Source organism: Phytophthora sojae, assembly GCF_000149755.1.
Source record: "Phytophthora sojae unplaced genomic scaffold PHYSOscaffold_1, whole genome shotgun sequence".
NCBI lineage: Eukaryota > Oomycota > Peronosporomycetes > Peronosporales > Peronosporaceae > Phytophthora > Phytophthora sojae.
Window position 1 is genome coordinate 3,906,180 of NW_009258115.1, and position 18,258 is coordinate 3,924,437.

The window sequence follows — 18,258 nt, forward strand, 5'->3', positions numbered from 1 at the left end:
GCTTTGCAGTACCCCAGGCGGTTTGTCATGATCGTTCCCACACAGTAGAAGCCCATAAGCAACAGCTAGAAGCGGTCAATGACGATCAGCCACATTCCCCGCTTCCGAGCATCCGGCCCGAATACCTCGAGCAAGTTTCAAACCACCGCAGCAGGTCCTGACTTCATGGCAGGCTTGTGAGCATCGCTGGAGTGCTGCTTCATACCGCAATAGACTCCAAAGCTGTCGATTTGCAGCATAATCATATCTTGAGTTAGTAACCATAAAAGGCATAATACAGCACAACCATTTTTGAACCCCCCAAAAAACGTACCGAATGCAGTACGCGGTTACAGCACTGCAGAGCATGAAGCGCTTGGTGCCCCACTTGTGCGCCTAGCCTTTCATGAACACGCGCATCTTGTTGAACGAAGAGCAAACCGACAGCTCTGGCTCGTCGAATGCTAGATGCGAAGGCGCGAAATATCCTCGGGCGAATGTCCACTGCAGGACTTCTTCGACAAGTTTTCGGATCTTGCAGGCACGGTCGGTATGGGCGCGGGGATCGCTGTTTGATTTAAATTGGAGATTGCGCGAGATCTCCATCAATCGATCTCTAGCCAGCACCGACCCAAAGCGCCCACGAGAGATAGCTCCTTCGTCCGTAGTCTTCCAGTGGTTCGACGGTTTCGCTCGATTGGGCGCAATCATCCTTGCCACGAGCAACCCAACCCACCGACATAGCTTGTGTGGCAGGATGAGCTTCATCCCCTCCATCTCATACGGAATGTCGCGCTTGGTCTTTCGCGGCAGCTTCGGATTCAGGCGCCTTTTGTTTTTGTAGCTTAGGTAGGCTCCTCCCGCCCTCAGCGGCAATACCTCACGATGGTACTCGTTTGAGCAGGCAGCAATATGCTGCCAGAGAACCACAGGCATGAAGTAGAAGAATAACGCGAGCGGCGAATCACACCGGCGTAAAAACGTCCGCTGTTGGCACCGAGTAGCCTCGACGAATACTTGGATAGCTCCCCGAGTCATTGACAGGCTCGTACGGAGTCATGAGGTACTCAGCCGTATCTGTATGACGTCTTCCCAACCGGTTGCGGACATCTCACGCAGCGCTTGGTTCTTGAAGTTGCCCGCCAAAACTTCGTCTTCGCCGCCAAACTGACCCAAAACGTTCTCGGCAAATAGAACGTCAGCCGTGATCTCCTGCTCGGTCTCCTCCGGGTCGTCGTGGTAATCATTCGGAGGGCAGTGGGACTTCATGTCTTCGTCCGAGTCGTACTCTCCCGTCTCGACGTCGTCCTTCTCAGTTTCATCGCCCGAATCGATTACGCCTCACTGCGGTTCATTGTCTCCGACTCCAACAGGGTTCAGGTCATCATTGTTGTCTGCTAGCAGCTCGTTGCCCAGCGCGCTTACTTCGATACCTTCATCACCCCCATATATACAACAAGTTCGAAATAGTGATCAGTATAATATTCAGGCTACGATGCAGTCTAATATACAGCATATGACACAGCATAATATACTGCATCATATACTACTTATCATTCAGCATAAGATTCACGTCACCAGACTCAACGTCGCTTGGAGCTCCGTTCGACAGCGCCGAATCAGCACTTGAATCATGATCGTCTTCGTTGTCAGCCGAATCTCCAGGCGTCACGTGAGGCGATGTCGCAATCTGGACTTGCGGGGTTCGAGGTGGTGTTCTCGGAGCTGTCGACCATGTCGCTTCTTCAAGCGAACGTCTAGCAGAGCGACGGGCCGGACGCTTGCCTGGCGCTTGGTGCCGAACGGGTGGGTAGGTGGAGGGGGGAGTAAGCGGTGCATCGCGGGTGGCAGTAGCCGTCGGCTGTGCTGCGTGGTCGATAGCAGCAACCGGAGCTTCACGGGCAACAGCAGCTACAGAAATCACGGGTGGTGTCGACCGGGCGGCGAAATGACCGTCGTGGCAGTAGCGGCAGCACGGGCGCTTGCTTCGGCAGTCTCGATGTCAGGCAAGTAGTTGAGTCAAACAACTTCAGCAGCGGCAGCGATTTGAGCATCACCAGGCGCACATGCTGAAGCTGGAGCTGCCGGAGCAGTCGAAGCGGGGCCGGAAGCTGGGGCTGGGTGCGTGCTTTACGCCGTAGGACTGCATACCTTGCATGTAAGCGGGTTAGATCTTATTAGCGAGTATAATTCAATGCACACATACCGTTTGCATAATACACCAGCACAGCTTCTTCACCGCAGAGGATATCAACGCTGTCCGCTCCGCTCGCGTCACCATCACGTCGCAGGGAGAAATAGCGGTTGTCCAGCCCGCGTCTCGGGGGCGGCTTCCGCGTCCGGCCTTGCTCACGTAGCTCGCGCCACACCGACTTGAACGACAGGTCGCGAGCTGTGATCTCCAGGTCGCGCACAATCTTCCCGCGGGGCTTCACCATCGACGTGTGCTCCGCGCGCCCAATTCTCGAATGAGGCGGATTTTGAAAAGGAGGCAAGGGCCTAGCTCTGAGCTACTCGTTGGAGAGAGTGTCCTAAAAACCTCTAGTATCATATACAAATCAGATGCAGTACGGGGAACCTGCTATATCTCATATTTTGAATTTTGAGAAAGTGCCGGTTCTTTCCTATGTTGCAAAAAAAGGCGCGAACAGAAACCCGACGAATTTTAAACTTAAAGTTTGTATACCGTGTGGCGAGGGAAAATACACCCTATACAAACTTCAAGTCAAATATCGAATAAACTGCATATATGTAGTTTAACCCCTTGGACGCGGAGGGTTGGAAATTCACCTTATGCTGTTCTGAACAGCATAAGAAACACTTGATTTTACTATACCTCTAAATCCGCAAAAAGTGATTATCGTCCCTTCCCGTATCTAGCTTGGATATCATTGGTCCACGTATCTAAACGTGGTCATTTGATTGGGCATCAAGAACATATGACTACCAGGGTAGTTGAACTACCACGCACAAGCACGAACCATTTTTCAGAAAAAATCAAACATCGGTTCCCCTCTTGCTGCCGCCACTCATTCTTCATTCGGCGCAGCAAGAGACAAAGTGGCATTTTGGGATGACATCGGCGCGGTGGGGCTACTTCCGTGCAAGCCCCAGCAGGACGAGAGGCTCAGTACGTGCGCTAAGTATCTTGGTATAGATCCCAAACTAACTAGTGCGACTATCGCTTTGAAGCGCGAGCTACTTGAAGTCTGATTGTAAGCACCGCGGCGCAAGCACTCCCTTCTTTCGTGCTGCTTTGTACGTGTGCGCACAACTTCTGCTGGTTCGAATACATGCTAACCACTTGGAACCTGAATCCTCCTTCTTTCCATCCGTCATCTTCTTCTCCTGCTCTGACTCAGACTCGGAATCCAAAGCTGCAAACTCATCGTCAAGCTCATCGTCGATAGACATCAGTGTCCGCTTGCCACGTTTTTACTATTTGCTAACAGAACTGTATGCGTCATCTTTGCCTAGCGCGACTGTGCCGCGAGGAATCGTCATGGGCGTTGGGACGCTAGAGGTATGCGTTGCATCGTTGGGATGATTGCTGCGATTGGACTAACATTTGTTGCCTTCAGTAGACGGTCGTGGTAGGATGGGGACTCGAGTATCTCCAACAGGCGTCGATTACCGTGAATGCCCATGGCTTGCTGACGTGGAAGGTATACTATATGCGCTGTATGCTGACGGAATGGCTTATCCTGGGAGACCAGCTTGCTGGTTTACCAGCCTCACAAACTTTAATTCGTCACGAATGTATTCCCAGTTACAGGTAACGTTCAGGAGACATCAAAATCGCAATTAGCGATGGTACAAAAGCTTCTCAAAAGCAAAACACTTCTTTGGAAGTTTTTCGCTCTTCACAAGTTTTAAGAAAGTAGGCAGACATTTGTTCGTTTCAATTTGACTAGAATATCATTTCGTAGTTCTCCGGTTGCACATTACCGGCCAGATGCTGCGGCTGCGAAGCAGGCGCAGTAGATGGCCGTAGTTATCATCAACTAACCGTGCTTCTTGACTCAAATTTTGTCTTAGGTTAGATTTGTGCTACAAAACCGCCATCCACAGGCGTCTCCTGCGCCTTTTTCGCAGTCGCAGCATCTGCCTGCCTCCGACTGCTAGGGTTCTCTAAAGCTGCAGTATGCGTAGTTCCACAGGCAGTTCACCAACTACTGCACCGACCTCTAAAGAATATACAACAGGTTCGATACAAACGCGAATTAGAAGTAAACGCGTCGACTTTCAAAGAGTTTTAGATTGCGAAGGGCTGCATCTGAACATCTTTAGTATAAACTATCTGTGAACAACCATGCAGAACTTTCACTTCCACGAAAAAAAATACTAAGCTTAAGTAGAAAATTGGTCTCCCAGCCAAAGCGCAGCAACCTTGTACTGATTGAGATTGGTTTCTGCTTAATGAAATGTTTCACGAAGATGTACATTACGCTGGCTGTTGAGACGACGACATGTCTACATGAACGACAGGTCAAGAGCAGCATCGCCTCCGGTGGCAACGTGATATGTGTTTGAGTGCTGCCCAAGAACGGATGGCGCTGAAGACGAGCTGAAGAGGAGCCTGCTGCTCATATTGAGGTATCGACCGCCGCTGAAGTAAGGAATGTTGTGGACTTCAAGTTTTACATTCAAGATGAGAGGACGCCGATTTTGCGTTGAAGGTATGGGTGAAAGTTAATTTTTACTTGAATGCTGACTTGGTCCGCTTACAAGTTTGACTTTATGCAGACAGGATCAGGACAGGATGCCTTCTCGTTTTGTAACCAAGTCACATCCTCCACAACCGTAGCAATGCGAGTCACACTATAGTGCAGGTAACTAGCACGTGAATATAGTTCCTCTCGTACATTACATTGCGATATGCTTGTTCTCATGTTGCTCCTATCTTGCTCACACACATAATTCATACTGTTCGACTAATCGAAGTGTGGTGCCATCTCTGCTTCAATGTCGGTGTGCGAAGACAACATCAGCTTACTCTGTAGTTGCTCTTCTTCTTTTGCATTGTTTGGTAGCGTTGGAGCGCGCTGTTGGCAATGTAGTGGGGGTCCTAGAGGGCTTATCACTTGTAGCAACCATCAAGGCGACAATACCATAGCATCCATTGTGTTATATGTAAGATAGAGCGGAATGTGTACCCGTTCAGGCGCAACGTATCTCTAAATATCAGTATTGCATAGAATGCACTGTGAGCAGCTCATTGGAGGATTTTTATCCGCAGATCACACCAGTCCCTTCTAGCGGAATAATTACCAGGGAGCTTAGCAACAAACTGTGTGAAGAAGAGCCAAATTTATACTCGCGTTCACTATGTCATACTGAGTCTCATACGATTTCTTACGCCGTCCGGGACGGTTTAAGCGTTTTTTAATGCCGTCCATGTCACCCCTCCGCGTCCAAGGGGTTAATGAAAATCCTAATCCAGCATTATGCAGCAGCCGAGTTGGAGGGGTTAATTAGGCTATTCTAATGTGATCGTCATTCTAGAAATACCGGGTGTATGTACTGTGCTGAATGTGAGGTTAAAATTACGATCTATCTTTGCTTGTTAGCCACGAGTGCACAGTGCGCTGAATTGGCTGTTTGTGGGTAGTATGAAGAGATTTTGAATCAGGTAATTCAATGGCGGCAGAGCACAGAAAGATATCGAGGTTCGCCAAAAAATACAATGTAAAAAATTCGATATTTCGACCAAGTTCTCCTCAACCACTTTCCGTTTTTAAGGCCAATTTATCATGTGATACGTGAAGATATATCTACGTATAGCGAACTATCACAGCAAGCACCACAATTGATAAGTCTGCCCAGCTGTGAATGCTGTATTCTCTAGCTTAGTAGTGGTATCAAAAAATTGATGCAAATTAAATGCCAATTTGAAGCCGATGCCGATTGTTTTACGAATTCTAATGCATGCTTTGGTGAAATTGCAAGTGAGGAACGTCCCTTTAATCTATCTCCCAGACTCAACAACGTACCTAGTTTTATATCTATTATTTAATATATCATTCTTCTATAATGCATTATGCTCATGTGTTGCAGTTGGATGGACATGCATGCGCACTTTGTAAGCCTGTACGGTCTACCAGTATTAGTAGCTCAGATTTGGTACATTTAGTACGCGGTTGAACGGTAATGAACAAGGAACCGCCGTCTACTATCGATAATTAAGCTTGGAATTGTTTCCAACAATATCCACGCAAATGCATACACACACCCTGGAGAACGGTTAAAGTGCACCGGCGCACCACGTCGAAATATCCACCAACACATACATCACCCACGTAATGAACGAAAAATGCTCTAGGGTTCATATTCGATAGCATTTTCATCAATGGAGCCATTCACGCGTTACCCTGCCATGTTTTCTACTTTATCTATGTCATATCATGAAAAATTGTTAAACAACTAGACGTGGCTTGCAATATGTACCGGACTTGTGTTATCTGATCCAAATTCGAAATCATGACGTGGTTACTATTTTGTGAAGGGTTTGTATTCGGTGATATCCGTTAGTTGGTTGTGGGCATGGGCTCGGTTGTTCTCGCGGTCTAAGTGGTGCTCGCGGAATTGTTGGTGCTCACGGGGCGTGTCGTGCTCATGGATCTTGTGGCGCTCTCGGGCTCAGTGGTGTTTGTATAGCTCGTGGAGCACGCGGAGCTCGTGGTGCACTCAGAGCTCGTGCTGCTCTCGAAGTTCGTGGTGAACTCGGTGCTCGTGCTGCTCTCGGAGCTCTTGCTGCTCGTGGAAACCGTACTGCTGTGGGCCTCGCAGTGCGCTCGAAGCTCGTGCTGGTCTCAGAGCTCATGTTACACTCGGAGCTGGTGGTGCTCGCGGAATCCGTGTTGCTTTCGGAGCTCGTGGTGTACTCGAGCTGACGGCGCTCATGTAGTTGGAGCTGACGCGAGTGATGCTCTCGGAGCCAGTGCTGCATCGAAAAAGGCGTGATGTGTATTCAGTTACATATGCATTGCGTAATCTTAGCGTGACCAAGACGTCCACCACTATCTATCTCATGCTGCTAAGAACCGGATACGCGGTAGTGAACGAAGCGCTGCTGACCAGTTAGTTCACCCCAGGCCTTGCCTATACCGGCAAGTTTTCCAGAGCGGCGGCGCTTGCGCTGTGTTCCCCCTTTTGCATCTGAAGCTTTGATAAAAACATTGACTAACACTGTTTCGCATTGACTTGCCACGTTTTGCATTGCAGATACCCATTGAACCCTGTCCACCTCTTGTGACAATGGAGGAACTGGTGGGATGCTGCCTAAGTCGGCAACACAGGCAACGATTTCAACAGCGTGAAGGCAATCCTTCTGCGCGCGATTTCCTCGCTCCTTTGGTATGAAAACCAGGCCTTCAGTGTAGAGCTGGACGTGAACATCGGTGACGTGCCTACCCTTCAGCTTCGTCAAGATGCTGGGCCAAGCCCTCCCAAGCTGAGGGGGAGAGAGAGGGATCGCAGAGAGAGACCGCCAGAACTTTCAGCATCTGGATTGGTGAAGGAAGCGGTGCCTTCTGGTTGACGATCAAGCTGCCGAAGCACAAGACGTAACATGCTCTAGAGTTCCTCATTGGAGGTCATTAGCTGCTGATGCCCTATGCGTAGCTGCTCCAGCGTTTCAGCAAAGGTATCAAAATCAACAAACTGCTCTGCTTGCTCCTCGATTGCAAGGCTGTCTTTAACGCGTTGTATCGGAAGTGAAAGGATGTTGTCGCTGACAAAGCGTTTGCGAACCTTGCTTCCCCAGTCAAGCAGATCAACCTGACATTGAAGCCGCGCAGGCAGAGAGGAATGAACCCGCTCAAGTTCTTGGTGGATGTAACAGGGTTACACGCACAAGTGGCTACAGTCACTTGTGACTCTAACAGACACGACGTCTGTCAGAGGTTCGAAAGACTTTCTCGACCTTGGTGTAGACACACCAAAGGCTACATACATTTACGATCACCACGACGGGTGGTCCATAGAGACTTAGGATTCCTATTGGCTGAAAGCAGCATCTTTTAGCCGATGAGCGACATGCATAGCATTGGAATTCTGCCAACCGGCCGTTGGCAGATTCCTAACTTAGAATATTACATTTAGAGGAAGTCAGAAACATAAAACAAAAATAGCAGTTCTCATTTTAACCCAAAAACATTATTTGGATCGTTTATTTAGATTAATCTATACTCGGAGGTCCGAGTATAATTAACTCTAGTTTAAACTAAGCTACGCTTCCTCATACACGTGCGCATACGTATAAGCCGTGGTAGTGAGCCAAGGTAGGCCCATTACACCTGGTAGCACTTTGTAGTCCGTCCAACGACCGACTACCTGAGTTCGTACGAACGTGGAGCTGAGAACCTTCCCATGGATACAGAGGTGTCCATGGAAAGCTCCACTACGCCTGCAACTCACGTTGCACGCGCTGACTGTCCCCATCTGTCGGATCCAGAGTGGGAGGCCCTCCAACGACTGTCAACAGTCATTGGTGAGGCGGCTGTAGCTACGATGCTGCGTACGCTAACGCCGACAAAGCAACACGGTTTTGCTCTGGGTTTCATCCTGAAGGAGCAACGCGATGTTGCTGCTACTACCGCGGTGCCGTCCGGGACGACACCACGCGCGCAATCGCTGAAGCTCAATGTGAACAACTATGTCGTAAGAGAGGGTGAACCTCTCCTCCGTTGGCTTGTCGAACTCGACACTGCCATTGCGGCTCAACGTATCGCCGACCCGTTGTCGAAGGTTGCGTTCGCCATGCCATGTCTTGGCGGACGTGCAAGAAGTTGGGTGTATGGACGCCGACTCTCGGATCCTACGTGCTTTAGCACGTACGAGGGTTTCAAGGAGGAACTCAGACAAGCGTTTGAGCCCCCGCAAAACGAGTTCCGGTCGAGGGCGGAGTTCCTCGACCTGCAGCAGGGCAAGTATGATGTCCATGCTTACGCTCAGAGAGCACGGTACTTGGTCTCGAACATCGTGACCAATCCGATCGATGAGGCGACCAAGGTCGTCACGTTCATGAAGGGACTGAGAGATGGGCCTGTGAAGACCTATCTCTTCCGTGAGTACCCGAGTACTCTCGAAGCTGCAATTACTCTTGCAATGCAGGAGGAGTTTAGCTTGCGGCAGGCTAAGCTGCATGCACATGTGCCGAGGCCACAGCCACGCCCGGTAGTGAGGACGGGAGGCCCAGAACCCATGGACCTCTCGAGTGCTGCAACTACTGGACCCGACCCCAGCAGTCGCAGGGAAACAATGTGCGATGTTACCGTTGCGGTAGAGTCGGTCACTTTGCTCGGGAGTGCACGGCCCCCGTGCACCAACAGGGTGGCTATCGTGGCGGTGCCGGGCACCGTCGCAACCAAACAAAAAACGCTGGACGCCAGTAGGCGCGGGGCGCCCTACTGGTAATGCAGTTCCGCGTGTCGACCTTGGACACGCGACACTGAGGACTGCAGCCCCCAGTGAGGTTCATTCTCACTGCAAGAACCAAGATGACAAGCCTGACCTTTTCACCCTGAACGTGAACTCGATGAGAGCAAGCGGCTCTCTCCGTGCTTTGGTAGATTCTGGGGCGTCGAAGAACTTGGTTCGACTGCGAAGTCTATCAAGGCTTGACTTCGAGGATTTTAAGATACCTCGAAGTATGTTGGAGGTACGACTGGCAACGGTGCCGTCGTGAAGACCGAGAAGCGCATGGTACGCGTGCGCTTCACGTATGAAGATCAAGAGTTTGTCGAGACCTTTATCGTCCTGGATCTGGACGATAAGTTTGACATTGTATTGGGTATGCCGTGGCTTGCACGGCATGATCCGGTCATCGATTGGGAGAAGAGCACTCTCGTGCGCTTCGGTCGCGACAGCGGAACAGTGAGCGATGGCCCTGTTGTCACTACGCACGCACCGACAAGTGCGCGCGACTCCCCACTCGAGACAGCGCCTTATCCCACTGTCCCGGAGCGCCCTGGACGCGCGCGAGCACACGCGCAAGAACAGCTAGCGTCGGCGTTGCCGCCGACAGCTAATGAAGGAAATTTGTTGACCTCGGAGGCCGACACACGCTTTCAGCGAATCAGGAAGAGTCTCCCGCCCCGAAGGGCGGTGATGACGCAGGCAAGTCACACGCCTCAGCCGTGGAGGCTGACTCGAATCAGATTGGATCAGGTCTGGCCAATAACAAGAGCCAAGGTGACGTAACGCCGTCGACTCCGGGAGTCGATGGCTTGGGTGAATTTGATTTGTCTGCTCCGGGAGCCGACGCACCCTCTGTAATGGGGGACTCCGCCAATGGTTGGTGTCGAGGTATTGAAGTCGCATCGACTCCAGGAGTCGATAGCTTGGACGAGTTTGATTCGTCGGCTCGGGGAGCCGACGCACCCTCCGTAGTGGAGGGCTCCGCCAATAGCAGGCGTCGAGGTAAGGATGGCGTGTCGGCTCCGGGAGCCGACGCTGCAGGCGGTGCGGACGGTTGCAAACGTCCCGCACCGGAAAAACTTGCATGCTGTCGTGCAGCCGGGCTGCACGACGAAGCGCCGGGCGACCAAGCCGGGCTTGAAGTCGGTCGCCCGCGGGATGAACCCGCCGGCGGTACTGAAGAAGAACACCCGTCCACGGCTGGACCTGGACGAGGTCAAGAACTAAGCGGAGCCGGGCTCCGCAAAACAAGAAGACGGCGCATGCGAAGGTCGCTGCGCAAGTCTCGGCCTGGGGCCGAGACGCTACAAGGAATGTCTGCCGGGCAGACGGAGGCTGAGAAGCCGGACGTCGAGACGTTGAACGTCTTGACCCGTACCTGTGCCGGGTTCCGGTACAGGGAGATGACTCTCGCTAACCCTCCGACGCAAGCGTCGGAGTTGACTTCGCTTCCAGTCATGAGCTGGAAGCGCCTCGCGCGTGACTTGCGCGATGGACGCATCGAGCAAATATGCATTCTCTCGGACGCCGAGAGAACGAAGAGCGAGAATGAAGAACTGAGGCACTTCTTCATGGAGACCACCACTGGGAGCGAGGACACTCTCTGTGAGTCCCTACTACGAGATCTTACGGGAGTACGCGGACGTACTTCCGGAAGAGATTCCTGCGGAGCTTCCGCAGGACAAGGGAATCCAGCACGAGATTGATCTTGTGCCGGGCACGAAGTACTGTGTCACGCGGCAGTGGCCACTGCCGCTAGAGCAGGTCAAAGCGATCGACGACTTCTTCGAAAGTCGTCGCAAAGCTGGACAAGTGCGGGAATCGAAATCCCCCCACAGTGCTCCGACGTTCTGTGTCAAGACGCCACAGGGCGGCTGGCGCATCGTTCATGCGTATAACAAGCTGAACGATGCGACGATACCGGCGCAGACGCCGATACCTCCAAAAGATGTTGTCATCGATTCGATGGTCAGGGGCACTATCTACAGTGCTCTTGATCTGCGCGATGGGTTCTATCAGATCCTCATGCGTGAGAGCGATATCCCTCTCATGGCTGTGAGCACGCCGAGCGGCATGCTCTGGGAGTGGCTAGTGATGCCGCAGGGTCCGAAGACCGCCCCTGCGACCTTCAACAGGTGCGTGACGCACTTGTTGCGCTAGGTGCGCGACTTCGCACCGAGCTACTTCGACGATGTGTTCGTCCACAGCCGGGCTGCGGACGGGATGAGCGATGTTGAGATGCACAAGGTTTATCTCCGGAAGCTGCTTGCGCTCATGCGCAAGCACAAGCTCTATGCGAACCTGAAGAAGTGTATCTTCGGGGCGAGCGAGATACTCGTGCTCGGGTGTCTCGTTGGGAAGAACGGTGTCCGCCCTGACCCTGAGAAGGTCAGAGTGATCAATGAGTGGCCGACGCCGTCGAACGTCAAGGAACTGCGGCAGTTCCTTGGCTTGGCCACGTACTTGTGCAAGTACGTGAAGGACTACGCGGGCATGATACGCCCGCTGTCACAGCTCCTGAAGAAGGACGCCGAGTGGGTTTGGACTGCTGAGTGTCAGCAGGCCTTCGATGCAGTCAAGCAGGGCTTGACTGGGGCGCCGATCTTGGCGGTGGCCGACCAAGATCTCCCGTTCCACATTGTGTGCGATGCTTCCGACTTCGCAATCGGATGCGTGTTGATGCAGCACGATCACGAGGGCCGTGATCGTGTCGTCTATTACCAATCGCGTCAGCTGAAGCCAGCTGAGCGACACTACCCGGGACATGACAAGGAGCTCCTTGCCATGAAGTACGCACTCGCGAAGTTCCGAGTGTATCTACTCGGAAGCAAACCGTTCGTGGTCTATACAGACCACGCGTCGCTGCGGACGGCTGTGAAGTCGCCGCACATCTCGCAACAGATGGCGAGATGGCTCTCATTCTTCGCAGAGTATAACTTCCGGGTTGAGTACAAACCCGGAAGACTCAATGTGGTGGCCGACGCGCTCTCGCGTCGACCTGACTACGCCACGACTGATGCCGACGTCGATGCCATTGACGCCATGCGATCGAGCACCCCAACGTCGTCACTGTTGGACGACGTGAAGGTCGCGTACGCGCACGATGCGTACGCGAAGCTCTTGCTGGCCTATGGCTCAGCGCCTTCTGACAAAGCTCGTCAGAAGCTGCCGAAGCATCTTCGTGCTCGTGCACACCGTTATCGGGTGCACGACGGGTTATTACTCTACAGTGCAGTCGACGACAACGCGGACCGCGTTGTCGTGCCCAATGACCATGCCCTGCGACTCAGGATCATGTATGAGTATCACGATGCACCGACTGCGGGGCATCCGGGCCGTGAGAAGACATACCTTCTTCTCATATGGGACTTCTACTGGGCCCACCAGTATAAATGGGTGCGCAAGTACGTCCGTGCTTGCGAGGTTTGTCAACGTATGAAGCCTGCGCCTTTCGCGCAGGCTCCCTTGGAGTCACTGCCGACTCCGCCGGAGTGTTGGCAGTCCATGTCTTTGGACTTCGTGTTCGGTCTTCCCCCGGACAGCCAGGAGAACACGGGCGTTGTGGTCTTTGTTGACCGCTTCAGCAAGATGGTACATCTTGCTGCGGTACCCGCTGAAGTGACTGCGAAGCAGACGGCGCGTCTGTTCATTGACATGGTGTTCAAACACCATGGCATGCGGATCGACATTGTGTCGGACCGAGACCCGCGCTTCACCGCACACCTTTGGCAAGAAGTGTTTACACTTCTAGGGAGTCAACTTTCAATGCCGACTGCGGACCGGCCACAGACGGACTGGCAGACCGAGCGCGTGAACCGCGTGCTTGTAGACGTGCTTAAGAGCTACGCTCACTCGTTCCAACACTGGAGCGAGTGCCTGCCGATGGCAGAGTTCGCCATCAACAACTCGGTGCATGCCTCGACCGGGCATACACCGTTCTACGTGAATGCCATCAGGCACCCACGCCTCCTGAGTCTACTCGGGATGGTGGCTCCTTCTTTAAGTGGGGGAGGGTCTACGACTGCAACGCAGCAGCCGCAGAATGCCGCTGACACTTGCACTGTGTCAGCCGCGACCACTCGCAAGAAGAACAAGAAGCACACGTCTGTGCAGGGCACAGACGCCGCCAAGAGCAAGAAGAACAAGAAGAACGGGTCTGTACAGGGCACAGACACCGCGAAGACGAACGCAGAGGCCAGGCCTACTGCTGGAAACGAGCTGAACGAGTTCAGCTCGGACGCAATCAACTTCGTGCAGCGCGGACAAGCCGTCATTCGGTTTGCCCAAGACGCTATTGCAGCTTCTGTTGATCGACAGAAGCTGAACGCAGACAACGACAAATGAATTCAAGAAGGTTCATTGGTTTTGTTAGCTACTCAAACCCTGCCTAACATGCAGTTTCCAACTTCGGGGCGAGCAAGCTCGCTCCGCGCTTTATCGGGCCATTCACGGTGTTGGCACGACATGGCATAGCCTACACGCTAGATATTCCATCTAGCATGCGCCTCCATCCGACCTTTTACGTCGGGCGGCTGAAGCCATACCGGCAGCACGAGCCACCTAGCTCGGCTGGCCCGAAGCGGAAGGCCCAGCGGGAGCGAACCTCTGCTCCAGCGCGTGAACGCGCTGGGCCAAGCGCGCGACGCGACCTCCCACGTCGACAGAGATGTCCGACGCGGTCTGCGAACCCTGAGCGACTTGAGCCCTCATGATCGCCCCCTCCTGCTTCAGAGCGGCGAACACCCGGCTCTGATGCTGCTCCACAGCAGCGACCCGCTCCTCGAGCGTCGGGCCAAGGTCAACCCCAGGTTGACCATACCCGGGGCGTGTTCCCACCACCACCGCTTCCGATGCGCGACGCCCGAGGCTCAACACGCTGGATTGTTGAGCGTATTGTGGACCATAGTATCCCGAAAACGAACCGGCAACCCGTTCGTTATCGTATTCGTTGGAGAGGGTTTCGGCCCCACCAAGATACATGGGAGCCGCGGGACGTCCTGCTGCAGGACATTCCGGAAATGGTGAGGGCGTACGAAGCTCAACACGCACTGCCGGCGCGTTGGTAGTGCGAGCGCTGCAGTCACCTGCAGCGCCCGAAGTCCCACGATTGTCGCGTTCCTCGCGTGCCAGGAACTTGGCACGGAGATCTTTGAGACAAACAGGTACACGAATTGTCGTGTACCCGTTTAGGTCGCGGTCGCTTAAGCGCGCCGTACCCGGAAGACCAATAATAATCGCGCCTTTGATTCGTTAACGGATCAAAGTGCTGCTCCTCCGCAACAGCATCGTCGTGGATACCGCTGCATACGTACACCGGGATTTCGTTTGGAGGCACGGTGTTGCCTACACGGTCTGCGATCTCTGACGTAGACGGCATCCACGGATCGCGCGCTGCTCCGGCAGCGCGCGGAGAGCTTGAATACGCCACTTCACGCGGGGAGTTTAAAGCCCCTGCAGCAGAGATCGGAGTGTCGCTCTCGCCGCGCGAACGCTTCGAGCTTGAAGCGTCCGAGTCGTCTCCTTCACGAGGGCGTCTCGACCCGGCATGCGGGTCGAGACTATTGCTGTCGATAGACTCCTTGCGCTTGCTAGAAGAGGCCTCGCCCTCTTCCATCTCCACGTCGTCGTCCCCGTAGTCAACAGCGTCGTTGACTACAGAGGAACCTTCGAGGACAATCTCCGGTTGAGTTGTCCCCGCCGCAGCCTTGGCAGCCAGAGCATCACGCTTTGCTTTGTGACGCTCGCGGTACTCGGGGATAGAGAGAGTCTCTATCGCGGCGGAGGTCTACCCCTCTGCTACAGTGTCGGTCTTCTTCGGCGAGCTCATTGCGGAATGAGCTCGAGTTTTCTTTCTCCCAACGTGAAGAATTGACGAATGGTCAATTTCCTGATTGACGTGCCGTGACTCGGCGCGTCTAACCTTGAGGGGGGATGGTGTAACAGGGTTACACGCACAAGTGGCTACAGTCACTTGTGACTCTAACAGACACGACGTCTGTCAGAGGTTCGAAAGACTTTCTCGACCTTGGTGTAGACACACCAAAGGCTACATACATTTACGATCACCACGACGGGTGGTCCATAGAGACTTAGGATTCCTATTGGCTGAAAGCAGCATCTTTTAGCCGATGAGCGACATGCATAGCATTGGAATTCTGCCAACCGGCCGTTGGCAGATTCCTAACTTAGAATATTACATTTAGAGGAAGTCAGAAACATAAAACAAAAATAGCAGTTCTCATTTTAACCCAAAAACATTATTTGGATCGTTTATTTAGATTAATCTATACTCGGAGGTCCGAGTATAATTAACTAGTTTAAACTAAGCTACGCTTCCTCATACACGTGCGCATACGTGTAAGCCGTAGTAGTGAGCCAAGGTAGACCCATTACAGTGGACGATGAGTTGCGGTGCGACAGCAAGCGTGTACATCAGCAGAGTCGCGTAAGACAGTCAGCAAAACCTATTGGTGCAATCTAGGAGAAGTGAAGCAACCGTAGCGCTTAAGCAAATGTACTGCCCTTATGAATGTTTGATGTGATTTTTTTTTCAAAGCAGCGCGACTGCTTTATTAGCAAATACCATAAACAGACGCCATGGTGGCGTGGTGAAGGACATTGGAGGAGGCAGGTGAGTGCTTGAGGAAAATTGAATTGACTCTATGCTGCGTCGGTATAGAATGGTTGATGCGCTAACAAGGGCGACCACTTAGATAATAGAGAGGTTTTTGATCAGTTATAGAACAACTATAGTGAAATCCATACAATTTCCTTTGCAGTTGAGGAATCCCGGGGCATATGGTCAGTTCGAGGGTTCATTTAGGGAGGTGCAACTGAAGTGTCTCCGATATTATGCGAAATCGTAATGGGAAATTGCAAATTGGTCACAGTTCGGTCGGATATTATTATAATACCAGAATCTCAAATCTGATTCAGAATAGTCGCCATAAAGGATGACGGACGCCAGCGCATTGGCTGCGCAAGAGCTTCGTTGCCAGCAGCTGCTACACCAAGGAACCGAGTCTGCACTGAGGCAGGCAGTGGATGGAGCTCACGCATGCCTAGCTGTGGATAAGACGCAGCTCCGCGGGTATTTGCTGCTCACCGAAGCTCTTTCGCGACTGGGCAGACACGAGGACGCTGTAACTTGGTACAAGAAAGGTCTGGAATATCTTGATATTTGTACGTCTACTTTCAACAGTTGTGTGCCTTACGTTCATGTGACGATTCTACCTTGGACAGGACTGGGGCTGCACCCCGATAGCGTTGAGCTACAGACGGGTCTAAAGGAGGCGCGAGTAGCAGTACTGAACGAATTACTAGAAGAAAGCGAGGAGGAAGAAGAAGGTTCAGAGGGCGAAGAGCATAGCTGCACAGATGAGACTTATTTAAAGACCCTGCCGGAGGCCCGGGTAGCTGATGAGAGCGAGTCGCTCAGGTCGACCGAAATTGTGCAGCGCGCACAGACCTACGCTTCGTCTGGTCTAAGCGAGGCTCTTGCTAACGATGGTGGTGAGAGTGCGGTGCAAGATGGTGGGGGAACGCAGACCACTTTGTTCCAAGCAAAGATGGAGCGTGTCCTGGAGCATCTTGACGTGCTCAAGCTGACGAGACTCGCAGCAGTGTACATTTTCTCGGAGCTGTTGAACCTGCGGCACGTGACACTTGGCATCGGCCTATTTTTCCTCGGTTTGCTAGCTCAAGCAATTATGCACCGGCAGAAGATTATGGTGATATCTATGCTGGTTGTATGTCTTTATCGCTCACAGCTGAAGAAGCGAGCAATGCGCTATGCTCGAGACTGGGTCGAGTCGTCGACAGACAAGTTGGGCGCGTTCACTTGGACCCCGCGGATTATCTTTGTGATTCCGGTGCTTATGAAAGTGTTTGGACAGCTCAAGTTCATGCTGTTCTTGCAGCAAGATGCTCGTTTGGCAGCGTCTGTGCTAACGGTAACTGCAGTTCTTGTTGCCAACTCGCTACGTCCGGACGCCAGCCAGCACGCTAAATTGTGGGGAGAAGGAAGGCGGTTGAAATTCGCTGCCTACTTCAGTGCGATCATCTACTGGGTGGCGTGGCGTGGCCAATGGGTCGACACTATCCGGCTGCTGGGGCCGGCGTTTATTGATGCTGGCGGGATTGTGCTGGGCTCGGTCTCGTCGGTAGAGCTGCAGGAAGTCTGTCGGCGTGCTTTCAAGAGACTTTACAGCGATGTGGCAGATGACATTCAAGCCGACGTTGATTTAGATGTGTGGTTCTTTCTGGGTCTGGGCAATTGGATCGTGGAGTATTGGCAACAACCGACGGATTTTTCGTTGGAAATGCTGTCGAAGATGCTGTCCGAGTGTTTCGACTCCATGGAGAAAGCTGCTTTGCGAACGTTCAGTCCTGAGCTGCGTCACTTGCGAAGCCAACTCACCAATATGGAAATTACCGACGAACTACAGTTACTGATCGCTTATCTGAAGAAGAACATCGAAGCAGTCCCACCCCCAAAGACGTTCGGCACTGCAGCTCTATTTGCCAAGCGCTGTCCGTCGTTTGTGGTGCTCATCATTCTCATTGTTTTCTTCGGCGTAATTTCGCTGCCGCTGCTGCCATTTGCTGCCTCCGAGTACCATGATGCTAGAGATCTGTACAACCGCTATCGCGGTGGAAAACTTGAGGAAATGGACGGACTGGAGCTGATGCTGTCGGGGTCGCCACTGTTGCGCGTCTGGAAGAACATCAAGGGCTGCATTTACTGCCTAGAAGGAAGCGTCACGTTTTCCAAGGCCGTCGAGACTGGAACTCATTTGGTGTCTGCTGCTGCTCGAGTCAGGTACGGTCTGTTGACGCTGCTACTTTGATGCTTAGTAT

At 52.6% G+C, this 18,258-nt stretch overlaps 5 protein-coding genes across 5 annotated transcripts; 2 read left to right on the forward strand and 3 right to left on the reverse strand.

The window, feature by feature from the left end:
• Positions 1-549: 549 nt before the first annotated feature.
• On the reverse strand, positions 550-942 carry PHYSODRAFT_434439 (hypothetical protein; the record flags this gene model as incomplete). The annotated part of the gene is made up of 1 exon (XM_009516554.1): positions 550-942. A coding segment is annotated over one exon (393 nt), but the record flags the coding sequence as incomplete, so codon positions are not given.
• Position 943: 1 nt separating this feature from the next.
• Positions 944-2,417, reverse strand: PHYSODRAFT_261573 (hypothetical protein; the record flags this gene model as incomplete). The annotated part of the gene is made up of 4 exons (XM_009516555.1): positions 944-1,056; positions 1,095-1,319; positions 1,558-1,974; positions 2,186-2,417. The coding sequence occupies 4 exons, from the start codon at positions 2,415-2,417 to the stop codon at positions 944-946; spliced, it is 987 nt and encodes a 328-aa protein (XP_009514850.1).
• Positions 2,418-6,522: 4,105 nt separating this feature from the next.
• PHYSODRAFT_321370 (hypothetical protein) lies at positions 6,523-6,872 on the forward strand (the record flags this gene model as incomplete). The annotated part of the gene is made up of 3 exons (XM_009516556.1): positions 6,523-6,543; positions 6,637-6,747; positions 6,780-6,872. The coding sequence occupies 3 exons, from the start codon at positions 6,523-6,525 to the stop codon at positions 6,870-6,872; spliced, it is 225 nt and encodes a 74-aa protein (XP_009514851.1).
• Positions 6,873-13,959: 7,087 nt separating this feature from the next.
• PHYSODRAFT_321372 (hypothetical protein) lies at positions 13,960-15,226 on the reverse strand (the record flags this gene model as incomplete). The annotated part of the gene is made up of 3 exons (XM_009516557.1): positions 13,960-14,599; positions 14,655-15,148; positions 15,200-15,226. The coding sequence occupies 3 exons, from the start codon at positions 15,224-15,226 to the stop codon at positions 13,960-13,962; spliced, it is 1,161 nt and encodes a 386-aa protein (XP_009514852.1).
• Positions 15,227-16,967: 1,741 nt separating this feature from the next.
• Positions 16,968-18,248, forward strand: PHYSODRAFT_261553 (hypothetical protein; the record flags this gene model as incomplete). The annotated part of the gene is made up of 2 exons (XM_009516558.1): positions 16,968-17,147; positions 17,169-18,248. The coding sequence occupies 2 exons, from the start codon at positions 16,968-16,970 to the stop codon at positions 18,246-18,248; spliced, it is 1,260 nt and encodes a 419-aa protein (XP_009514853.1).
• Positions 18,249-18,258: the final 10 nt, after the last annotated feature.